Raw genomic sequence first — 25,162 nt, 5'->3', positions numbered from 1 at the left:
AGTAGGACATAGGATATACAATTAGTCTGTTGGTTTTGTTTTGATTTTTGTTTGCAGATTCTTTTCACAATTACTTTCTGGCTACTGCTTAGGCAACACCTCACTGAACAGAAAGCACTTCGGCTAAAAGAAGCTACTTTATCTGAGGTCAAAGTTGGAAGTGAAGAAAATGAAGAAAAAGGTAAAGCCAGATCCAATTTATTCCTTCAGTCATGATAGAAGTTCCAGTTACTGCGTTTCTCTGATGCTGAAAGCAATTAGCAAGGTATCTGTTATTACAAAGATATTACAAAATCTATGTGCAGCTATCTCTCAGATACAAAACACATTTGAACTTTAGAAATACAAATAAAATAAGAATTCTCTTTACTGGAAGGTAATAAAATGACTCATTTTAGAAAGATCACGGAACTTTCAAATGATCAGTTTGCTGCTATGTTCCAAACTCAAATCAGGGGAGTAATTGCCCTAAAGTTTAACCACAGATGAATTTACCTAGGAAAAGTTGCTAAATTCCATGGAAGTTTCATTGGTACATAAACTCTTATATAGACACAGAAGTTAAACTACAAATTTCAGTGGAAAAAATAAACTTTTTTTTTTCAGTGCAGGGGCTCAAGCACACCTGAGAGAAAAGTTTAGATTCAGCTTATCTAACAACATAGTGACCTGTTCTTTCTTGTGCTACTGGGCACGTGTTTCTCCAAACATTCCTTACCCTCTCTCTCCAGATGTTGAACTGAAAAAGTTCAGTGCACTGAAATGCTAGAAAGTGAGCCCTGGAAGCAGTGGTGTAGTTTCCTCTCAATTATAATCCTTGTCTCAGTAAAATATCTGATCAGTATCAAAGCTGGACTACAAGGATTTTCAAGGCAAGAGCCTGAGAAGGGGGATGGTGAGTGGGACAAAAGGAGTGGGCAAGACTTTTGATGGTGAAGTTTCAATACTGTTGTCAGTGGAAAGAAAAGCAGTACAACTGTGTACTATGGTTTTGGCAAACCCTGTTATCTACATACTTGCACGTGTACTTGCTGCTGGGGGGACACTTACCCTGACCTCCACAAACCTCACAAGGTTAATAACTGGGGAATCTTGACCTCTTCATAAAGCTAAAGCAGTTTGTCTTTTCTGGCCCAGGTACAGCACAAAAATCTGGATAAGTGGTAGTTTTTTTGAAAACCAGCAGTGTTAGTGCAGCATTTATATTTTTTAAGCTTGTTTGGGTTTATGTTAATGTTTTCCCTTGCTTGTGGTTTTTGGAGGTAAACACAATATTATCTGAAGGACAAAACTCAAGACGGGAGGTTCAAACTCGAGATGAGAGTTTAAACTCAAGATGAGAGGTTTCTGGTGGTGCTGGTGGTTTCTTTGTTTTCCAGTTTAAAAGGTTGCTTACTTGAGAGTATAAGCATTGCCATGGAAAGTGTTTTGGCTACTATCCATTATGCAACCTTTAGGCTTTAATTTTCCTCTACAACTGCTGGTGTTTCAGACAAAGTGAAGACGGGTGTCTGGTAAGCATGTATATCTATGTGCCCCATGGCTCCAGCAGCAGGTCTAAGATCATATGAAGTTAAAACCCGTTTCCTTGCTCTGGAGCCATGCATGATTAGGAATTACGGTCTCTTGTGAATATTGTGTTTTAAGTTTCTGTGTTGTGTGCAGAGATTTTACTTTCCACCTATTTAAATACTTGCTAAAAGTCCCAAGAATAGACAGGCCAAATGTGACTCTGTATTTGCAGAAGAGGAGTCGCAAGAGGGAGAAGTGTCAGAAGAACAGGAAGAGGAGAAGGAAGAGGAGGAGGAGGGAGAGGAGGAGGATGAACAGGACATTATGAAAGTCTTGGGGAATCTGGTGATGGCTATGTTAATCAAGTACTGGATTTACGTCTGTGGGGGCATGTTCTTCTTCGTCAGCTTTGAGGGTACAATTGTCATGTACAAAATCATCTATATGGTACTGTTCCTCTTCTGTGTGGCCCTCTATCAGGTAAGTGAGAACTGTGTTAAATGAATTTTATCCTTGAATAGAATTATTCATACTTTTAGCTTGGTAGTAAAGTAGCTCCAAATAGAATTCATAAACAGTGTATTTGTTCTTTAGTTAGACACAACAGAATGAGACCATTTGAAGGGGTTAAGACTAATTTTCCTCTGGTTTGTAGTTATAGTGACAGGCAAAGTGCACATAAATTAGATACAATGCACACCTCTGCTCTGTCATGCCACTTCACCATAAGCTTTGGAACCTTTGTGGAAAATTCTGAATCTAAGCACATTCTACATAGCCACTAGTTTTTGTGGCACTTGATCCACACAGCTTCCATATCCCAATGAGCATGGAGTCCCGCTCCTCCTGGACTTTTATCACCTAATGGTGATGAAACTAAGCGACTGAAGCTATCCCTGACTTGATGTCTGTGGCCTGTAGCCCATGTCCCATCAGACATTTTTGCACAAAGGTCTTTACTTGAATGCATTTGCAGGAGTAAAAACTGTATCTCAAAATCTGTGGCTGCTGCTGGGTAATCATTGCTTACTTCAGACCAGCTAGGAAAAGTAGTGTTCTTTGTCCTTGTTTGACAGTACAGTGTTGTCAATATTTCTGTCAGTTTCTTTGCCTTCAGCTTGTGTCAGCATCTTTAGTGTGTGATTTTCAGGTACACTACGAATGGTGGAGGAAGATTTTAAAGTACTTCTGGATGTCAGTTGTTGTTTACACGATGTTGGTACTTATCTTCATCTACACATACCAGTTTGAGTCATTCCCCGGGTTGTGGAAGAACATGACAGGCCTGGATGAAAGGAAGTAAGTGGTTTTGATTAATTTTTTTCATTTTTGGATCTCTGAGTTCAGTGTGATGGGAGGATTGGAGAGCAGTCTTCCTTCTTATGGGAGAAAAACATCATGCGGCCGTTCTCAGGCATAGCTGATTCTAGGCACTCAGTTATTAAGCTGTAGATTTATTGATGTAATCATAGAAATGAGCAAGACCAAGAGAGGAGCTCAGAGTCATATTTTCTCCAATTGGCTGCTTAGGTCTTTGGATTGCTTCTGTTTTCAATACAGTGCCAATACTTCTCTTCACCACTTTGACCACAGAACAAGATCCAGGGAAAGATTAAGGGTAGATCTGCAGGATGTTTGGAACTGAGGAAGGTGGACCTGCTCTCCTGCTAATGAGGAGGACTGGGTTTCTTCATCTTTATAATGAGTTGGTCATTTCTCAAGAGGAGCTTACCTTAGAAAGTATATGCAATATGAGTGGATTTCCAGTGCAGGACTTTCAGTCAGAGACAAGTCATCTGACTCAAGAGATCCGTGGCAGGGTTTGTTCATTTGACTGTACATTTACAGTACCTCTCTATATTACTGAGTCCAAACACAACATGCTTGCACTGTAAAACTTGCTAGCTTAGGAGAATTTTAGAAAACAAAACTACATAACAAGTACCATCCCCTTATGTCCTACTGCAAATGATATATAATAATGTCTCATGGAAAGAATATTGTGTGTGAAAAGATGCCTTAGTGGAATACCTTTTTTTTTTTCCAGACTAGAGGACCTTGGCTTAAAACAGTTTTCTGTGGCTGATCTATTCACACGCATCTTTATCCCCACCTCCTTCCTACTGGTGTGTATCTTGCACCTTCACTATTTCCATGATCGGTTTCTCCAGATCACTGATTTGAAAGCTGTAACCAGCAAACAGGACAACACTATTTACAGGTAAAGAAGCAAAATAGATGGAACTATTGATTATCTGTATGGAAATACTGTTTCTGACTGTCTTGTAAAACTCACGTTTCAGTAGATGTTATTTGCCTTTGCTATGACTACCTGGCTTAAAAAGAAGGTGCACGGTATCCAGCACCCCACTACAACCAAAGTTTCTGTCTCTTCCCATTTTCCCCTACACACTGAACTTTTTCATTTTGGGGTACATTTTCAAAGGTACTAATGTCATTTATGTATTTATTTCATTGGCTTTGACCTTTAATGGGGGTTAGGTGCTCAATTACTATGTGTGCCCTTTTGTATGTGTACCTGCCAGTAGTAAGAAACACAGCTCTTCATTTGGGTCACTTCTTTTCTTAAAATGTCCATTTTGAGGGCCACATGAAAACTGGGAGATCTTTGGAAAATACCACATTTGCATTGAGCAGTTTGGCCTTTTTGTAAAGTTGAACTTCAGAAATGGAAGAATTCTGAATTTGTGGTTACTTTTCATAGTACTGACCCTTGGCTATGCTAGACATTGGGTGATTTCATCCAAAAGTTCATTAGCACTTATTAATGAATCTGGGACATCACTTTTCCAGTGTTCAATTCCTACATATTTTCCTGCATATAAACCAATCTGGCCTAGGATCCTGAGCCAGGAGTATGAGAGAGAGAAGTGGTTTTGTAGTACATAGTGTTATATTGTGCAATGACAATTGCAGTCATTCTTTGAAGAAAGCAATTAATTTAGACCCTACTTTTAGAATGTTTACCTGTCTAGTGATAACTGTATCAGCTGCACTTCTATGAATGGGGACTAGCTGCATAACACCACATAGACCACAGGATGTTATGGAATAATGACGGTTACTTAACAGGGAATTATGTTCTAGGTTATGCAAGATTTACAAAGCATTTCAGGTATCTTTCATACATTCAATTCGATATGAAGCTACTTCACAGTGCATGGTACAAATTTGTGCCATGAGAATAAGCTCCAGTTTTATGGAATGCTTCCAGTTTCTGTATTTAAATAATTGCTAAGACCAGAACAGATCAAACTTGATAAAATTTCCCAATAAAGATGTGGTGGTTTTTAAACTTACGTTTTAAATGTCTGTGTAATAACTCTCCCTTTACTCTTCTTGAATTGCTAAATGTGACAGTAGATTCAAGGGCCCTTTTGTAATGGCCTGTGAACAAACTTCCCTTGCCCAAGGCAGACTTTTGTGCAGCAGTGGGTACGTGGTAACATCTCTGAATTGGCCAAGCCCTGAAAACAGAGCCCAGACAGGTGTCTGAGCTGAAATGGGATTGTTCCTGGGCTGAGGCATTTAGGGGAATGCTTTGCAGCAGTCCAGTAACTCTGCAAGTTCGCTTGTAGCCCGAAGTTTGCACTTGTGTTGAGTAACATAGGAAGTTTCCACCTTCCTTCTAGTGTGATCCAATAGACACAAAATAAAAAGAAAAAAACCCTGAAGCATTTGTAGGATTTTGATGGGTCCATTTTGCCTGTGAAACTGCTACTTGAAAATCTTTCCATTACACACAGCTTTATTATTATACAGCTTTCCAAATGTTGGCATGAAGAGGATCACTGTGACTAAAGTCACATTATTCCCAAAGGATGGACCTGCTGATAGTGAAGACACAAAATGTTTTCATGCATTGCAAGAAAACATTTTTGCCACAAATAAGTAGCCTTGAGATACCATGTTAAAAGTAGACATTGTCATACGAAGCCTTTTATTAAAGTCATAGATGAAGAGGATCATGTGATATCATCAGCTTTTTTGTCTTGGAATTAGAATGCTGGGTTTTTTAATCTAAATGTGTACTAGATTGTATTAAGCAGTCGTATAAGTAGCTAGATATTTTTAACTGTTAAATGTGGCATATGTGCTACATTTGCCATTTTGAAGTATTTTCAATATCACAAATATCACATATATCCTTTGTTTCTCCTGCGAAGATTTAACTATTATGACCAGTACTCAAATCAGAACAGTTTTCTTGATCTGTACTCCTGTTAAAACTGCCTGGTATATGAAAATACATCTCTTTTCTTCCCTTGATGCAATAAATCACTACTGAGCATCAGCTGACTTTATAGTTCAAAGTTTTGCAGTGAGAGCTCAGCTGACATTTGTATTGGTGATGCATAAAGCTAGATAAGAACTAACAGAACAACCAACTTCAGCTTAACAGTGATGCTAGTAATAAATTTCAGGGGCAATTAAAACAGATTAAAGATTCATGCATATGTGTAATTTTCTCTCAAAGCTACTGAAACTTAATTTTCCTTTTTGCTTTGAAGAAACTATCATTCACTTAACAACTGCTTTACCTTTCTAAACTGCTTTTATGCTGCACCTTTTGCAACAAAAAAAAATTTAAATAAAGAACTAGAACCTTCATTTTGACTAACAAGACAGAACGCAGTTCTTTTAATAGTGAGCTTCTTAGAATGATCACAGCAGCTGAGGGGTGGTCATGAAAGTAATAAAGAAAGCACGTCCAGTTCCTGCATCTACCTTTGAACTGCCAGGTGTGATTACTACAGTTGTGTCTAACTGAAGAGTCCTGTTAAAATTGCTGAGAATGTTCATTTATTAAAATGCTGTTTCTCGTCTGCAAAATTTGCAGAGTGAGTTGAAGGGTAAGGCTCTGCCAGCTGCAATGAGAGGGCACAGAAACTGGCACACTGGAACTGGTAGAGTGAGGAACTTCTCACTATTTATAAAGATGTCAGAACTGAATGTGTCAGTTTTACATCTGCAAGGGAAAGAAAAATTCTCTGATTAGGATTTTCCATGCCCATTTCCTTGCTGTACCATGAATTATGGAATGGCAGAGATAAAGGCTATGGGTAGATAATTTCTCTGATAAGATGCTTTGCCATAATTACCTTTATGGTTTTTTTTAAGAAGGAAAAAATCATTTTAAAAAATTGTGGTATTCGAAGGCTTACTTGAAGTAAGGCAGTAAAGGCTGTTCTCACATCTTGGGGACTATGAAAATTTTCTGTAGTTCTGACTGAACTTGTATGGGATCTAAAGGTCTAAGAGCTGCATTTATAAGCTTCCTAGACATTCACTGAATGGTGTATGTTAAGATTTCAGAGTGTGTTTTGTTATGACAGTGTGTCATAACACATTGGTAGACAGGAAAGTGCGTTCGTTCCTATTTAATGGTTTTCTTTTCTCTCTCTAATTCATTTCCCATTTTCATCTTGTGCTTTCATCTCCCACCTCATAGCCATGCCAAAGTCAATGGCCGTGTATATCTAATAATTAATAGGTGGGTACTTCAATTCTTCCTTTCCTTTAAAACCAATATACCTTATTTTTTTTGTTACTTCTTAGTTGCCTTAAAGCAAAGTATGTTCTTGCTGCGCAGTACTGTGAAGTAAGCAGGGAGATAATGTTGTTCAGGTATTGCAGTTTCCTAAAGCTAATGAAGCAGTTAACACATCTCTTCTGCATATTCATACATTGTGAGTTTCTTCTCCCAGCTGAGAATTCTCCTAAACTTTGCCCACGCCTCAATGCAGGAATAATTGGTGCTATTTGTAATTGGCTGCAGGCAATAGATTTGGTTGAGGAGGCTCGTTTATCTACCCTTTGTTTGTGCATGGAAAGATGCATGCCTGCATGTGCCTATGTACACACAGACAGAGAGACACACATCCCTGTTTTCTCCAAGCATGTAAGATAGGGAATTTGAGGGCCCACTCAACTGAATGTGTGGTATGTGCTGTGAGTTTGTACAGACTGAAATTTTAGCATTGGAAAGGGAACACTCAAACCATTGCATGCTAAGGCTGTTAATTCACGGGCTGAGCTGGGTGCTGCAGGATCCAAACTGCTATCATCATCATCCCTTTATAAATGGCATCTTGAAAACTACTCCATAAATTAGATTCCTTTCAAAATACTTGACTGGAATAAATGTGCACTATTTTTTAATCGTCTCTGAGAATAAAAGGACTTCTGAGTTGTTGTCACTACTGAATATAAACAGAAAAACCAAGAAGATACCTTGTTTAGATATTTGTGAGTGCCTGCTCTGTGTGTCATGTTCACGATCCTTCTTGAAATGTCATCACATACTTTGGGTCACCGTTCTTAAAAGTTCACCAGAGCTGGAATTCTGGTCTGCAGAAAGTCTGTGTTTAAGGGAGTGGTGAGGGCAAGCACCTTGGCTAAGGCAGGCAAGCTGTTTGCCGAGGGGCATGGCCAGGAGGCAAGGCTGGACTCTCACCCATGGGCAGTCAGAAACGTGGACCAACAGCTGAGGGTGAGGATCAGGTCTGCAATCAGTAACAAGGGTCAGCCACAACCTGCTGAGGTCCCAGCGAGTCCATGGAGATAAGCCAGGTTTGCAGTGAAGGCAGGGTGTCAGGCTGTGTGTCAGGCTTAGGGTCAGGGAGGCACGGGAGCAGGCACAGACACAGCTGTGATGCAGCCACAACATAGGAGTGGAAGCCTCCATGTGAAAGCAGCACCCAGTGAAAGGAGAGGGTCCTCCTTCACTGAGGCTTCCTGGCCTGGCCACATACCCCAACAGGGCTTGGATTCAGGCAGCAAATCCCCTTAAAGGCCCATAAAGGCACTCGGAGCCCTGCGAGTGGAGGTATGGCACTGTGTGCTCAGTTTGAGTGTTGCAGACCAAATACTCAAGACATGGGTCACTAGTGTTCTGCAGAGCAGAAAGCTTTCTCTTCTTAAGGTTTTGCATAAAAAATACTTGGGAACTTCTTTTAGCTAGAAAGTTCCAAGCAATTCATAAACAGCAAAAAACTATCAAAGGCAAAAGATGCTTAATAATGCATTCAATTAATTAATCTCCTGCTCTAGTCGATTACAAGTACATGAAAGTACTAGGAATCCAGCAAGTACCTGTGTCACATGCCTGATTTTAGTGCCACTGAAATTGCTTTGTTGCCAAGAACTAGATCTACTGATATACTTCCCATTATTGATACACTGTTTAATGAACCTGAGGGTAAGAAATGCGCTCAGCTAAAAGCACTAGTGGCTGTACCTTCAAGGCTTCTTGCCTGAATTATTATTTAGTTATTTCTCTTCCTAAGTATCAGACATAATACTTCTATGTTATTTGGGATAATTTCCCATTATTATGTGGCTTCCAACAATGACGTTATATCTCACTAGCTGTGAAGATGGGTAGCTTGTCTTAAAAATTCTAGTGAAGTTTTTATATCTTAATACCTCACTGTTGTCTGTTACAATATAATGGGATCTTGTAGTGAAAAAAAAAAATTGCAAAAAGAACCCTAGCAATACATAAGGAAGTTTTGGAAGAAAGATTCCAAGTAGACTAACTTTCCAAACATTGGGCAGGGCTTTTTGTCTGTCCTTGGATCTCCTGAGCACATGATCCAATGCTCAAGCCTACTGATGCCAGTAAAACTAAGCCTACTGAAAACTAAACTCATACTGAGGCTTTATCAGGTATATGTATTGCATGTACCCATCTTTATAACCCCATTGCCTCCCAGATCTCCAAAATACAAATGGGAATTATATGAATAAGAGAAAGATGAGTCTACTCATACAAAATCCTATAGAGTTACTGTGTTTCTGTCCAATTTACACTGAGGTAAGTCATTAAATCCTTGATTTACACCAGTGTGAATGTAGATTTTTCCATTATAAAAGTTAGTTGGGAAGATACCTCATAAAAATCAATGCAACTGCATATATACAAAACCTGTCTGATTATATAGTTACTTTCATTTCATGGTGCATTGTCTTTTAAATGAGCTCTGATGTTTTATAGTAACCAGGGATCTCCATAACAGTTGAACTGAACTGAAAATTCATTCTCTCTTCTTTATACATGACCTTCCTAATGGTGCTTTATTAGAGTTTTAGGTAAATATAAGTTAGTTATGTCCTGTTAGGGAACATTGATGTTTAGTCACTTCATAGAGATTTGAATATCCTTTTAGTGTATATGCTAGCTGATCCATGTCTTAGATATGAAAATAACCAAGAGCCCCAAAAGAGATGATTGGTAACAGCCAACATGGCTTTACTATGGGCAAATCATGCCTGAAAAATTTGGTGAACTTCTACGATAGGGCTACAGCATTGATAAACTGGGGCAGAGCAATCGACATTGTCTTCCTGGACTTATGCAAAGTGTTTGATACTGTTCCATATGATAGCCTTGTCTCCAAATGAAAGAGACGTGGATCTGGTGGATGGGCCACTCAGTGGATAAAGAACTGGCTGGATGGCCGCACGCAGAGTTGGTCAGTGGCTCATTGGTCATGAGACCAGTGACAGGTGGTGTCTCTCAACATCAGTGCTGGGGCTGAGACCACTCAACATCTTTGTTGGTGGCATGGACAGTGGGATTGAGGGCACCCTCAGCAAGTTCGCTGATGACACCAGGCTGTGTGGTGCTGTCAACACACTGGAGGGAAGGGATGGCATCCAGAGGGACCTTGACACGCTTGGGAGGTGGACCCATGCAAACCTTGTGAGGTCCAACAAAGCAAAGTGCAGGGTCCTACACCTGGGTTATGGCAATCCCAGACACACCAATGGGTTGGGCAGAGAAGTGACTGAGAGTAGCACTGAGGAGAACGACTTGGGTGTGATGGTTGATGAAAAATTCACCATGAGCCGGCAGCATGCACTCACTGCCCAGAAAGCCAATGGATTCCTGGGGTGCATCCGAAGGAGTGTGGAGAGCAAGTCAAAGGAGGTGATTCTGCCCCTCTACTCTGCTCTGGTGAGACCTCACCTGGAGTGCTGCATCCAGCTCTGGGGTCCCCAACATAAGAAGGCCTGGAACTGTCGGAGCGAGCTCAGAGTAGAGGCGCAATGTTGGTAAGAGGACTGGAGCACCTCCCCTACAAAGACAGACTGAGAAAGGTGAGGCTGTTCAGCTTAGAGAAGAGGAGATTGCTTGGAGACCTCACAGCAAATTTCCAGTATCCAGGGGGACTACAGGGAAGGTGGAGAGGGTCTTTTCATCAGGAACTGTAGTGACAGGACAAGGAGTAATGGGTACAGATTGAAAAGGGAAATTTAAGTTAGAAATTAGGAAGAAATTCTTTACTGTTGACTGGTGAGACACTGGAACAGACTGTCCAGGGAGGTTGTGGAAGCCCCAGTCCTGGCAGTGTTAAAGGCCAGGTTGGATGGGGCTCTGAGCAACCTGATCTAGTGGAAGATGTCCTTGCCCATGGCAGTGGGGGGGGATATTTTAAGGTCCCTTCCAACCTAAACCATTTTATGATTCTATTTTCAGTAGCCAAAGCTACAAAATAAATTCTTGATTATAAGAGTTTTTCAGGTTATTAGACACTCAGGTTCATTTCCCAACCCATGATGAGGAATTTTTGTCACAAATGTGGCTAAAATGTGATTAAATATTATTATGTGATATTTTTTGGTGTTTGAGTGTCTTGTTAAACTTCTAATTTTAAACCACCTTTTCTGCTTTTTGATAACTGGCATGGCATTTCTACTTCAGGATTGTTTAGTCAGATTTCTGTAGTTTTTCCTTCATTTGAGACACCAAATTTTCCGTCTTGAAGAAACTGTGACTCCCAAATGATTGAAAAATAATTCTGCTTGTTTGAACTTCTCATTAACTGCCTAGCCTATTCTCTTAATTTTTAATGATCAGGGGAAAAAAAAAATCTAGATTTTTAGGTTCTTAAACTGTGAAAATCCTAGACTTGGCAGAATTTCCTGTCTAAATGGTTAAAGGCCAGAATTTCACATCAAGAAAAATAAACCCCTGAGATGGTACTGTAGCATATTAGAACAGTCTTACACATGCTTGAAAGTATGCTGAGTGTAGTAATTTCAATAGCATAACCAAACATTTAGTGACCTAATCATATAGATATACACTTGCTAAAGGGAGACTTTATTGCAAGAAGTCATAGTCAAAGGGAAACTGGGTTTTCTGCAACTATGGGAGGTGAGCCCTACAGCACAGCTGTAGGAGAAAAAATGAAACCATAAGAAAATGTTTATTTTCTCAGTAAAGAAAATATATATACTGAATAATCTCATTTTTAAAAAAGGCACCATGGCACTGGAGAAATATAATTTCTGTGTTAGATCAGTTAAATCACATTCCAGTTTTGGTAGTGTGGAACTTACTGATAGATTTAGTTAGAGACAATTGGAAATCAAGGAAATATTCTCTGTGAGATGTGGCAAAGAGAGAGAGAATGAATGGTACTGTCAGAGACAGATACGATAAAATCTTCTGAAGGTGCAGCCATGGAATTCTTGCTTTTGTTTTTTCCCAAACCTATAGATGGAAGAAAATTTGCAATTTCCTTGGGTTTCCAGCTGCATCTTTTAATTGGAAGAAGGTAGAAATGAATTTACAGTGATAGGTCAGATACCTGTGATGGTTCAGCTGCATTACTCAGAGCATGGTACAGCAGTGACCACGCTTAGCACTGGTGTAAATAGGTTGCCCCTTTCCATCTGTGCTGCAATTCCATGTTTCTTTAAAAAGGCACCCCGTGAATGTCATGATGGCATGCTCTTGGCATCAGAAGGCTTCCGCAGATGGAGTAGGAGAATGCTTTATGACTTGTTATGTAGCATGACGTATTTGTCAATGACCTTCTTCTGTAACCCCTCTGTTCTCATCTCCCTTTTTCTTTCTGTTCCAATTACTTTGAGCAGCCTCAAGAAAAAAATACCAAACCACCAAAATGAGTAAGTCCCCTATGAAGTCATGAAATGTTTCCTCTTAAATAATGTCATTTCATGCTTCTACATCTTAAACTCTGACCATTTTCTCCAGTGGGGAAAATGTCAAGTTTAAGTGTCGATACCACTCATTACTAACTAACCATTAGTATCTGAGTGAGAAATAGTTACTAATACATTCCAACAACTCGATTTTCAGTGTGTGTTTGGAGAGAGTACCAGAATCATTAACTTTTCTACTTCTAAGGCATTTTCCATGAACAGTTTATTTTTTTCTAATTATACAGTTTGGAAAAGAAAAAGACTACGATGTCATTACTCCTCAGTTTGCTGACATGCTACTGTTTACCAACAGACTGGTGCACCAAGATGGAAGCCTGCCTGACATAACTATGATGAATTTAACAGCCAGCAGAGAAAAGGAAGAGGATAAAATGCTGGAAGAGGCTGGTGAGAAAAGAACAGAAGAGCCAGAGGGGGAGGGAGGGAAAGGGAGGGTCAAAAAAGGAAAAGAAGAAGAGAAGGAGGATGAGGATAAAGAAGATGATGATGATGATGACGATGAAGACAATGAATCAGAGGAAGAAGAAACTACAGGTAAGCTCTGCAGAATGCAAATTTTTCCTTCCTCAGCCTTAATTAACAATGTCAACAGGTGGTTTGTTCTTGGTCATCCCTGTTAACTTCAGTCACCAGGTTTTCCTTCTAGTTTTGCATGCAGTCTGTGTCAAAGAGCCTGACAAAAACTGAGCAGATGGCTACTTGTCAATTATTCAACAGGCTACAGGCTCTCCTAAGGAAAAAAGTCATACTGTAGGGTGCTGAGAGGTAGAAACCAACAGAAACCCTCCCTCTTTCTTCTAGGTGGTCTGGGTTAAATTATTTGACGGTTACCCAAATCCTAAGAACTTCTTTATAGTGAAATCTCCTTACAACAAAGAAAATAATACAACATACATATTTAATATCTGATACTGCATGCTTTCGAGGCACCCCTCCCCAGAAGTCCCAATGGCTTTACTTCATTATTTATGTGCACATTAGTGTCATAGTTTTCACTTCTGAATATGGAATGTGTAACTGATGCCAGATGAACATAAAAAAGCTTAAGGGCAGACACAGGTACGGCTTATATTGTCATCCTTGATACTGCTAATATGAACTTCTAAAATGAATTATTACCATAACTCAGTTTGTAATATGAGCCAAAAGTGAAACCAGGGAAGAGCATTTAACACCCAAGGAAGCTGTATTCTTTGGAAGGGGCCTTACTGCAAATTTGGTTACTCATGCCAATATTCACAGGACTGTGACACATAAATAGGAAGATGGTCTTTGACGAGGCAAAATGGCAGCACATCAGGCTTAGCTGCCCCCGGGAATCATAGAATCATTTAGGTTGGAAAAGAGCTCTTAAGATCCTTGAGTCCAGTCATTAACCCAGCACTGCCACGTCCACCACTAAACCATGTCCCTAAATGCCACATCTATATGTCTTTTAAATACCTCCAGGGCTGGTGACTCCACCCTTCCCTGGACAGCCTGTTCCAGTGCTTGAACCTCAGCTGAAACAACTTACCTTTCCTGGTTGGAACATCTGCCCTCACAGAGGGGTTCATGGGCCGTGGAAACCTTTATTGGCCAGCTTTCATGCTGTCTGTGAGGGGTGAGGGGTCGGGTGCACTCCAGCCATCCCAGCTTGTTGGAAGGGCTTTGGGACAGAGGCCAGCTGGTGGAGGTTGCTCTGTGCAGTGACACATGCAAGCAGGGAAGTGGGGGGTGCAGCTGGTGTTGCTTCGAAATAGCACAAGGGGATCCATCTTTAAGCTGCACATGAGTTTATTTCTGTGGGAGTTACACCATTTTTACACAGCCATGTGGCCAGAGCTTTGACATTAAACATGTTCACATGTGCAGACTTCAAAGCAGAGTGTTGTACAATCTTTCAGTGGATGCAGTCAGGCCTGTATTTTATTCCCTGTGTGTGTAGTGCCTGGCCATGCTAGACAGAGCTTGCTATAGCACCTTATCTGCCTGCTCCACTTAACTGGCACTGTCTGGATACATCTTGGCGTGATGCAACACTGCAAATAAAATAAATGCAATGAAAGATTGAGTGAGAACATCTAACGCTGTAAAGACTTCCCTTAAATACTCTCATTGTGCTTATAAAAACACATGTAGGATTAGAGTTCTGTAGCTTAATTAATTTCTCAAGTTTAATTATGTGCTCATGGAATTTACATCACTCATCATTTTTAATTCAGGTTTTCTAAGTTGGGTTTGAGGAATAAAGGCAAAGGAAAAAAAAATGAAATTTGGTCGTGAGGTGTTCCAGAAGTCTGCTTTTTCACACAAATGTGCATGTGTTCTTCACACGAATATGCATGAGTAACCACTTGGTGTGCTTTATATCTTAAATAAAGTGGTAATTTGAAATAATTACAAAAAGAAGGTGGTAACTCCTTTGCATTTTTACCAGCTTAGACAGTGATGTGCTTTGGTATCACTTGCAAATGTTTCCACCTCTGATATAAACTGTAAGAATGTTCTCACGGCATGCAAAATCCTTCCTAATCTCCCAAATGCTTCTGAAACCCTGAATACAGTGTGAAGACTCCATAGTAATATGTACCAGCCAGGCAAAACAGTTTTGCAGCCAGTCCACAAGCAAAGTTGTCACTTAAACAGCGCTGTTCAGCATTTATTTATTTATTTATTTATTTATTGTTACGTACACTCACATGTAGTAGGTGATGCCGCAAGCTTGCTCACTGGGATAGTATTTGGGAGGGTGACTTTTTTAGCCAAACACCCCTATGAAGGGATACTTTCACCCAGCTTCAGGATCTCCACTTGCTCAAGCTTTTTCAACGGAGAGAAAGATTTGACTGGACTACAGTTTGCCTTGCTTGTTTTAGATGTCTGTCCTGTGAAGGCACCGGTCACACTCTAAGAGGCTGTGCTGTTTGCAAGGCAGTTTAGATAACTCTGACATCTGAAGATGTCTATAGTACAGTTGTTTAAACCCATGTGACAGGAATCCAAGTCCTAGTGTGCATGGATTTCTTCCAATCTGGCTGAAAATCTTTCTGAGTAGTAGTCGTCTGCGCTTTCTGAAATCGGCTGGGTCCATAGCTTCCAAGCATCAAAAAAAATTTACTTTTCTAGCTGGAAAAGGACCAGGGCTGGAATTAGTTCCTGAATGAGATCTCTAAGCTTAGGTCCAAAAATACTGGAGGACGAGAGTCCAACAAGAGCTCTGATGAGAGGAATAAAAGCAAAATTGGCAAGGGAGGCCACCACAGCTGCTTTTGAAGTGCGGAATCCTTCCAGGGAATGTGGGTCAGAAGGGAAAGCACCCCACCTAAGTGGGCATCAACCCCATTTTTATTTAGTTAACCACTGAGCTGTACCTTTATCCTCCATCTTGTCTTACTCTAAGGCTTAGAAGAGAAGCAGAAAGCTCGTTGTTGTCTAGTGGAGTATTCCATTTCACAGAGACCTTCTGTTTTTGTCCTCACAATGATTCTGCTTGAACATCCCTTCAGACTTAAGGAACAAGTGGCATCTGGTGATCGACCGCCTTACAGTGCTGTTTTTGAAATTCCTGGAGTATTTTCACAAGATGCAAGTCTTTGTGTGGTGGCTGTTGGAGCTGCACATCATCAAAATTGTTTCATCTTACATCATCTGGGTCACAGTGAAAGAGGCAAGTAAACACCCACTGTCAAACTCTTACATATCGTGGAGGCTTGTCAGCATCTGCCATGTGGTTACACATCCAGATGTAGGGAGAGGGCTTCCTCCTGTCAGACCTCACTGAAATTATGGCCTCCATCTGGGTTTGTTGCCTGCTGGGAACCTGCCTTGACATCTTCCACATTCTCTCTGTCTCGAGTCTCAGCCCTCCCCTTTTCTCCAGGTATTAAAGTTTTATTAGTCTCATTCTTTGGATTTAAGAGACATAACCTCTCTACTGCTAAAACTGTCTGTGGGCACCATCCAGGGATGGAAGATGTAGGAAAGGACTGGGAAGGTACATATAGAAAAATTATTTAAACTTGGTATAATGCTTAAGAAACAAGAATGTGGAACTATGCCTAAAGAAAAAGGGACCAATGCTTTAAGCTGTACTTTTGGTGTGGGCAATGTGAGTTCTCTATGTGGCATAGCCATTTCTTGAACAGGGTGGTAGGACAGCATTCATTAAAAACAAAAAAAAAATCCCTTTTCTCACTTTTTTGGGGGGGAAAAGTCAAGAGGATGAAGGTCAGTTGCACAGACACACGGATCTCTGCCATTTCTTGTTTCATGTGTACTAAAGCAGCAGAAGCTGCATGTGGTCCTTTGTATTTCACACCTGTGGATAAGGAAGATACAGAGTTTTGTGGGTCTAATAGTATTAATGTTATGTAAGTGGTAAATTTCTTCCTAAACCAACTGTAAAGTTTTTCCTTCTTCACTTACTACTTTGTGTCTGTGTTATTGTGAGTATTGCTGTAATCTTTTTTTCAATATTTTCCTCAAAGTTTCTGCATGTCCCTTTCTTTTGAACAATTCTTTTTTTTTACTTGTGGAAAAGGTCAGACTTTCTCAGTTCTTATGTTACTCCATGTAATTTCTGTACTGTTTTTGTGTTTTCAGGTGTCTCTGTTTAACTTTGTGTTTTTAATTGCCTGGGCTCTTGCTTTGCCATATGCTCAGTTTCGCCCACTGGCATCAAGTATCTGCACTGTTTGGACATGTGTGATTATTGTCTGCAAAATGTTGTACCAGCTCACATCCATTGATCCCAAGACTTTTTCCAGTAACTGTACACTGGTGAGTACAAATGTATATTTAAAAGGTTTGACTGCTGTCTTCCTCAGTGAAGGAGAGCAAAAGGAAGCATCTCAAGTACAAAAGTAACAATTCACCTGATGTATTAGTGTTGATTATCATACCCTCCCCAAGCAGTTTTAAAGTCATGTTTTATAACTGTTGCATTTTGTTTTTAGCCAGGAGAGAACGAAACTAAGGTTGATTTGGAAGAACTCAAAACCTCAGTGCTCTACAGTGGGCCAGTTGATCCTGCGGAGTGGGTTGGATTGAGAAAATCTAATCCCCTTCTTGTGTACTTAAGGGTAACTTCTTTAATTATCTGTATTCAGATATTTTCTTGTTTGTGATGAAAGTAGCATTGTCTTGAAATAAATAATCTGTCACACATTAAAAAAAATGTAATGCCAACCACTGACAATAAGGACGTACAGAGGAAAAGAGGCAACAGAAAACCACGTCTGTTACACAGAACATTTCCAGAAGGGATTCAGTACCAATTAAGTTATTCTTTCATGCAGAAGTATCACTTTTGGACTCTACCATCTGTTAAAAGCTCTTTAAGAAATGAGATATTTAAGAACTCTAAGTAATTAAGAGGTACATGGCTTTCAGGTGCCGAAAGACTAATGGGTCTAATTGGGAGTAATTGCCCTGAATGACAGTGTGTGCTAGAAGCAGTTAATTTTTTTAAGTGCTTATTCTTTAGCCACAGTTTATTATAATATAATGAAAATATATGAAAATATATGAAAATATAATGAGTTAAGAGAATCATTCATTCAAACACTAGTAAACAGATGTCTTTTGTTTTTCTTCTTGTTTTTAGTTGATGCCTGTGAGCAATATTTTATTATTCCTGTCTTGATTTAAAAGCCTTACTTACAGTGAAAATGTGCCAAGTCCTGAGGAAAACCATATCTCTTACCAATTTAAAGAATCTCCCACATTCTATATACACAGTTTAAGGTTGTCAGAAAACATGAAAATCCCAGTGGCATCTGTTTCAGGAGATTCTTGTCCCAAATATTTCTCAGATAACAGAGATCTAGAGTTTGCCACTTCTGCTTCAGTTATGGCTTCCTTGAGGGACTTTCTCTGAGCTGTTTTTTTTAAGCAGCTTTTGGAGTTAGTTAGTACCTCTCTTCTATTGAGCATAGGGCAGATCTCCCTCCTGAGATAAATAAAAAATCAATTCATAGCCACCCCTGACTACATCCTAGTCAATCTGGCTTTGGGAGAGAAGGACCTGTGCCTGAGAGAAGACTGACAGACTGTTCATGTAAAAGAGTGTTCAGGTTAAATTTGCTCTACCCAACATCCTTGTTTTGGGAAGTCAGTGCTTGACAGCTGAACCTCTGCAGGTGACTTTTGTGTATGTTTGTATCTCCTATCTCCTGCAAAACGAAGCACGATACCTTAAGAGAAGCTATGAAATATGAGAGGGCACGTGGATGGGTCAATGCCTTTTTCCTTCCCTTCATTTCCACAACTAGTTCTTATTATATTATTTTTTAATTAATGTCTTTATATGTATCTCCTGGATGTCTGTATGATTCATCAAAATCCAGGAATTGGTGTGAACCTTAGGTTTTTTTTAATCATAGTAGCTGGGAATAGGTGTCAGTGCATTCTGGAGTGCAGAAGTCCTCAGTGATACCATCAATCTGAGTATAAATGGGTTTATGCTTATCAGGAAATTTTATAGCTTCTTGTGGTTTTGACTTTTGTTTAATATTCTTCTGATTGTGTCTCCCACAGAACAACTTACTGATGCTGGCTATTCTGGCTTTTGAAGTTACAATCTACCGTCATCAAGAATACTATAGGTGTCGAAATAACCTCACTGCACCTGTGACTAAAACAATTTTCCATGATATTACAAGAGCACATCTGGATGATGGACTGGTAAACTGTGTCAAGTATTTCATAAACTACTTCTTCTACAAGTTTGGTTTGGAGGTAAATAACTATGTATTACTTTTCTTTATGGTATAGTTCCAAATCTTTTGATTGTGTTATTTTTGAATAATAGCTTGGACTGTGTTTGACATCTAGATGCTTCTTAGTCATCATTCATGTTAGTCATCTCTGTTCCCTCACCTTGTCTGTTTATGTGCAAATGAAATGTACTTTGAAAAAATCTTTGCATAAATAGTGATTTGTCAAAATTTTTTATGCCTGTCTGAAGGAGGCAACTCCAAGAGTAATGAATCCTAAATCTACTCATAATTAACAGATAGGTCTTGACCTATCTGTTAAACACTACCACAGCTTTGATCTGTGGAGTAAACTGTTCACAGCCATCTGAGGATTAAGGATGAGTGAAAATTAAAAGAAACCAGCAAGTTCTTTCCTTTGGGAAATGATTTTAAGCTTATTCTAATCTGGGGAGAAGAGAAAACCAAAATAGCATAGTGCACTGAATAAATTAAGTGTTCACTAAGGTTCAAAATATGTTTCAAGGTACTGAGTGAAGGGACTGCTTTCACTGAAGGCAGAGGACAGAAATGCTGGAATGCAGAGCCTTTAGAATAATGGAGAACTAAAGCTGTCTTGCAGGAATTGACTGGATTTGTCTGTCACCAATAGAAGCTGTATGGTCTGAATACCTTGTCCATTTCCTACATGAAGATAGCTTTAGTTGTTACCAATCTTCTTTTCCACACCTGTACATCCTATCAAAATATGTGGCTGTGTAATATGTTCTTTGCTTGGCAACAATCAAACATTTCACGTCTCAGCTGTTGTGACAAGGCTCTTTCCTTTCTGTATCCTTAGATATCACATAATGGAAACCTGCCCTAGATAGAGGAGTACCAAAAATTTGTGTGTTTGGGTGGAGTGGTGGAAGTTGCTGTCAGTGCATGTTGGTTTGCACAGGGCTCCTGCACAGGGCTCCATGCAGCACGTGTCCAAGCATTCTGTCAGGATCCACAATAATTTATTATTGCTGCGTTGACTGGCCATGAGGTCGTAAAAGTTGCCTAAGTTTCTTTGCTTTGTTTCCAGACCTGCTTTCTTCTATCAGTGAATGTAATTGGTCAGAGGATGGATTTTTATGCAATGATTCATGCCTTCTGGCTGATTGCTGTGCTGTATAGACGTAGGAGAAAAGCTATTGCAGAGATTTGGCCAAAATATTGCTGTTTTCTAGCATGCATCATTACATTCCAGTACTTCCTTTGCATTGGCATCCCACCTGCTCCTTGTAAAGGTAAGGACACCCTTTATGGAAAATTAATGCTAGTTGCTTTTATAGAAAAGTGCTGGAAAATTGGTAAGTATTCTGAAGAAAAGGATTAAGTAATTTTTATAAAGTACTGATTGAATTTTTGCATGCTTCTGTCACACAGACTATCCATGGAGAAGTGGCAATGCCAACTTCAACTCCAACATCATAAAGTGGTTATACTTTCCAGACTTCATTGTGAGACCGAACCCTGTCTTCCTTGTGTGTAAGTATTTTAGCACATAGTTATGAAGAGTTTATATGTCCTTCACTTAAATCATCTGAACAGTGGAATTTGAAGCCGGCCTTTTATTTACTCTTCAGTAGCAAGATGACACTTTTTCTGGGAGATTGAATACTAAACATGGCTTTGAATATAGTAGAAAAATTCACAGAATTAGTTATTTTTGCATTTTCTTTTCCTGTATCCCTTTTTTAATTATTCAACCATCAAAATGTATGAATTTTTCCCCTTTTCTCATTTATTTCTCCATAAAAGCCATAAAAAATGACAGGTAAAAAACCTAAATACATTAATAAATTTCAATTCAGAGTTAAATGCATTGAAAACTGCTCAGTCTTGGGGGTTCAAAGTGTGGGAAAACAGTCTGATAACTGCATTATAATATATCACAACTCTCCTTACACCTCTGTTGATGACTGAAGTTTTCCTTCCAATCACCGCTTTCTCCTAGACGACTTCATGCTGCTTCTGTGTGCATCCTTGCAAAGGCAGACATTTGAGGATGAAAATAAAGCTGCAGTACGAATCATGGCTGGAGACAACGTGGAAATCTGCATGAATCTTGATGCAGCTTCTTTTAGTCAGCATAACCCTGTTCCTGACTTCATCCACTGCCGGTAAAAACTGAATCTTAAACACTTGGAAAATACAGTGCTTCCTTTTCATAAAGTTCACTAGGGTAAAAGTCATTCTCACAGCTTCCAATTTTACTTGGAATTTGTATTCATGTATGTTCCCATCTAACATACTGCTGTATGAGACAGCAGATAGTTCATTTCTGAGTAATCAGCATCTGGTTTAGAACAGGGTGGATGCAAACATGTCTTTCTAAAACTGGTGATTGTTTTAAGTGCTGTCCAGTGGAGTTCAGTGATAAATTTGACCGAAAGCCTGCATTCACAGAATCATAGACTTGTTTAGGTTGGAAAAGACCTTTAAGACCATCATGTCCAACCACTGTCTTAGGCAACCAACACACTGAAAAATGTTCACCTTTAGGTCACCAGTTCTTTCATGCTATCTGTGCACATGTGGATTTAGAAAGTTTGGAGAAAAAAGGTAGTTCAGCTGTTACATTAATCTAACCCTCTATATTTCCAATTTCAGAAAGAATCTTGCTACCCAAATTTTAATTTCCCTCCATGAATGCCTGGTGGGGCAGCACTTATATTGGACGTAAGTGCTCTGTTGGTTTCCCTCCGAACACAGACATGTTAGCAAGAATCCATTGGAGTCTGCGGTTTCCCATGTATGTGTTTAATCACAAAAAGTCATCAATTGTGTCCCGCCGAGTTGTTGTCTAAGCACAATCAAAATAATACTCGAAGAGACTTTCCTTTGTGCTATTTCATCTAGGCATAAGAACCTTAAAAGTGTCTTGGAAGGACAACTGACAGGTCTTCTTGTTCCTGAGCATTGCCTACAGGGTTGTTTAAGGTGAATAATATATAAAGAGGCAGAGCCTGAGGCAGTCTCTTTTGAATGGCCTTCAAACAATGGAACTGTTCCTGTGTGATCATTTCATCAGACACAGATTAGCTCAGCTCTTCTAAATTGTGCTGAGCATTCTCTTAATTGAACTTGTCTCTGGAAGTTTTGCAGTATCACAAGAGTAAATGGGAAGAGTAAGATTTCTTAGTTGTGATGTTCTGTCAGACTTGATCCGTGAATGCATGTTACCAACAGATGTCTGAGTATGAAAGGAATAGAAAAATGTCTAGAACTAATGTCCATAAAAATCTTCCTTTTGATAACAGACTTCTATTTCTTTTACCAGACAAGTGGTATCACTACAAGTCCTTCTCTAGATCTTTAGGATGATCCTGCTATTTCTGTTGCAATTGGTTGCCAAATCTATCTTGAAATAGCTTTGAAAGGGAGACTTTTGAAACATTCAATTGACTCATTTGTCCAGAGACTTATAGTCACTACTGGGCAAAGGTTGAACAGTTCTCCCCCTTGGGAATTTCCAGTCTACACAGTGGACCCAGTGCTCTAGATTCAGTAACATAAGCAGGAAGAGAGAAGTATTAATCTTTCTTCAGAATGCTCCATCAAGTGAGGGGAATTTCTAAAAAATATCTGACAAATAGGGCTTGGTTGAGAGGAAATGTAGTGGAGATTGCCTGAGGTTTTCTCTTACCACTGGTGTCCATCTTAGCAAAGGCTGATGGTGCCGTTGCATCAGGAACGCTGATGTGTTTGGTCACTGGTGAAGGCCATCACTGGTTTTTAACAGAAAGATCGAATTTTCCTTCCTTAGTCCAGAAAAAAATCATTGTGAAAAAGCTCATTAATGAAGAGAATGTGTTTTAAAGCTGTCTTTGGTAGAGAAAAAGGCAAGAAAATCACTGCTTTTTAAACAGCCTCTTTTGGCATTTTTTTCAATGTTCTCTGGAATCTGATAGATAATTCTGGCCATCTGTATAAGATATTCCCAAATGGACAAACATGAAAACTTTGAAACACAGAGGATATTCTTTGAATGTTTTACGTGGAAACCAGAGTCAGGTTTATAGTGGAAGGCAAGTTAAGCAGAACTGGCCTGCTGCCCCTCCACAAGCCTTTGGATTAATTTCAGTGTTTTGGTTCATGTGCATGGTATGCATCAACTTGAAGCCATTGGTGGCAGGACATCCACTCAGACACACTGCTGGGCGTGTGGAGACCTGTGGAGTGGTGATTAACAATATGCAACCATTTAATTGGGAGTTTGCTGCATGTATTAGGCAGTAAGTAACATTGCTGATGGAGAGTACAAAAAGCCCCAGAAAATCAAAGAACCCATTAATGGTGGTGAGCTGAACAAATAAACTCTGATCACTTTATATTTGTCCCACCTAAATGCCAAAATCTGTGCAGCCATTTCATGTGACAATTTTAGGTTGTGTGAATAAGGAGAAGAACGAAAAGAACAGGACAGAGAAAGAAAAAAGAAGAGGGACATTTTTGTTTGAAAAACTAATCATGAATTACTAGAAAACCTATTAATTAATGCATTCAGGAGCAAAGGAAATTCCTGTTTATGATATCTTTTCTTGTAGATATTTGGGCAGGTAATCATGAAATCATAGACTGATTTGCATTGAAACGGAAGGGACCTTAAAGATCATCTAACTCCAGCCTCCCGAGCAAGGGTAGGGACACCTTCCACTAGACCGGGTTTCTCACAGCCCCATCCAACCTGGCCTTGAACACTTGCAGGGATGGGGCATCCACAACTCCAGGTGACCTGTTTTGGTGCCTCATTACTCTCTGAATAAAGAATTTCTCTAACATCTAATCTAAATCTCTCCTCTTCTAGTTTAAAACCCTTCCCCTTGTCTTATCCCTGCATGCTTGTGTAAACACTTCTCTCCTTTTTTTATAGGACACCTTTAATTGCTACAAGACCACAATGAGGTCTCACCAGAGCCTTCTCTTCTCCATGCTGAACAACCCTAACTCTCTCAGCCTTTCCTTATAGGAGAGGTGCTCCATCCCTCTGACCATGTTCTTGGACCTCCTCTGGACTCGCTCTAACAGGTCCCTGTCTTTCTTGGACTGAGAAAGGGACCTGAATGCAGTACTCCAGGTGGGATCTTGTGAGGGCAAAGTAGAGGGGAAGAATCACCTCCCTCGACCTCTTCTGAAGCAGCCCAGGATGCAGTTGGCTTTCTGGGCTGTGAGTGCACAATGTCAGCTCCTGTCCAGCTTTTCATTCCCAAGTACTTGGGTACCCCCAAGTCCTTGTCCTCAGGGCTGCTGTCAATGAATTCCTCTCCCAGTCTGTGCTCATGTCTGGGATTTCCCTGACTCAGATACAGGACCTTGCACTTGGACTTGTTCAACTTTATGAGGTTCATATGGCCCCACTTCTAAAGCTTGTCCAGGTGCCCCTGGATGGCATCCCATTCTTCTGTTGTGCCAACTGCACATCTCAGCTTGGTGCCATCTTCAAACTTGCTGAGGGTGCACTTGATCCCACTCTCTGTGTCACTGATGAAGATATTGAGGAGCACCTGTCCAGGACAGAAACCCTGAGAGACACCACTCATTACCTAACTCCACCTGGACACAGAGCCATTGACCACAACTCTCTGGCTGCACCCATCCAGCCAATTCTTTATTCATTAATAGCCCATTCATCAAATCCATGTCACTCCAATCTAGAGAAATAAGGATGTTGTGTAGGACCATTTTGAAGGTTTTATAGAAGTCCAGGTAGATGTCATTTCTTTATTTGTTGATCTTACAGAGTGTTGCAGTCACTCCATCATAAAACGCCACCAGAGTGGGCAGGCACAATTTTCCTTTAGTGAAGCCATGCTAGGATCATCTTCTTGTCTTCCATGTGGCTAAACGCTGCTTCCGTGAAGACCTGCTCCATGATCTTCCCAAGCACAGAGGGAAGGCTCACTTGTCTGTAGTTCCCC

General features: G+C 40.0%; 1 protein-coding gene across 5 annotated transcripts in view; it reads left to right on the top strand.

Annotated features, from left to right (window-relative positions):
* PIEZO2 (piezo type mechanosensitive ion channel component 2) overlaps positions 1-25,162 on the top strand; it is a 290,923-nt gene that overhangs the window by 205,861 nt on the left and 59,900 nt on the right. For 3 of the 5 annotated variants that reach the window (XM_042031628.1, XM_042031618.1, XM_042031636.1), the window contains exons 14-27: positions 58-181; positions 1,745-1,992; positions 2,663-2,811; positions 3,560-3,733; positions 6,986-7,027; positions 12,424-12,456; positions 12,806-13,047; positions 16,002-16,162; positions 17,098-17,274; positions 17,451-17,576; positions 19,033-19,233; positions 20,284-20,488; positions 20,628-20,729; positions 21,199-21,364. In XM_042031628.1, coding sequence (XP_041887562.1) covers positions 58-181; positions 1,745-1,992; positions 2,663-2,811; positions 3,560-3,733; positions 6,986-7,027; positions 12,424-12,456; positions 12,806-13,047; positions 16,002-16,162; positions 17,098-17,274; positions 17,451-17,576; positions 19,033-19,233; positions 20,284-20,488; positions 20,628-20,729; positions 21,199-21,364 — 2,150 coding nt within the window. The remainder of the gene's footprint in view (positions 1-57; positions 182-1,744; positions 1,993-2,662; positions 2,812-3,559; positions 3,734-6,985; positions 7,028-12,423; positions 12,457-12,805; positions 13,048-16,001; positions 16,163-17,097; positions 17,275-17,450; positions 17,577-19,032; positions 19,234-20,283; positions 20,489-20,627; positions 20,730-21,198; positions 21,365-25,162) is intronic. The other 2 variants (XM_042031647.1, XM_042031658.1) reach the window with 2 other exon arrangements.

Source organism: Corvus kubaryi, unplaced genomic scaffold (genome assembly GCF_017639235.1).
Source record: "Corvus kubaryi isolate FWS band 111438036 unplaced genomic scaffold, C.kubaryi_AGA036_p1.0 132, whole genome shotgun sequence".
Taxonomy (NCBI): domain Eukaryota; kingdom Metazoa; phylum Chordata; class Aves; order Passeriformes; family Corvidae; genus Corvus; species Corvus kubaryi.
The sequence above is the reverse complement of the archived record's forward strand: the minus strand, read 5'-3'. Positions and strand labels throughout refer to the sequence as shown.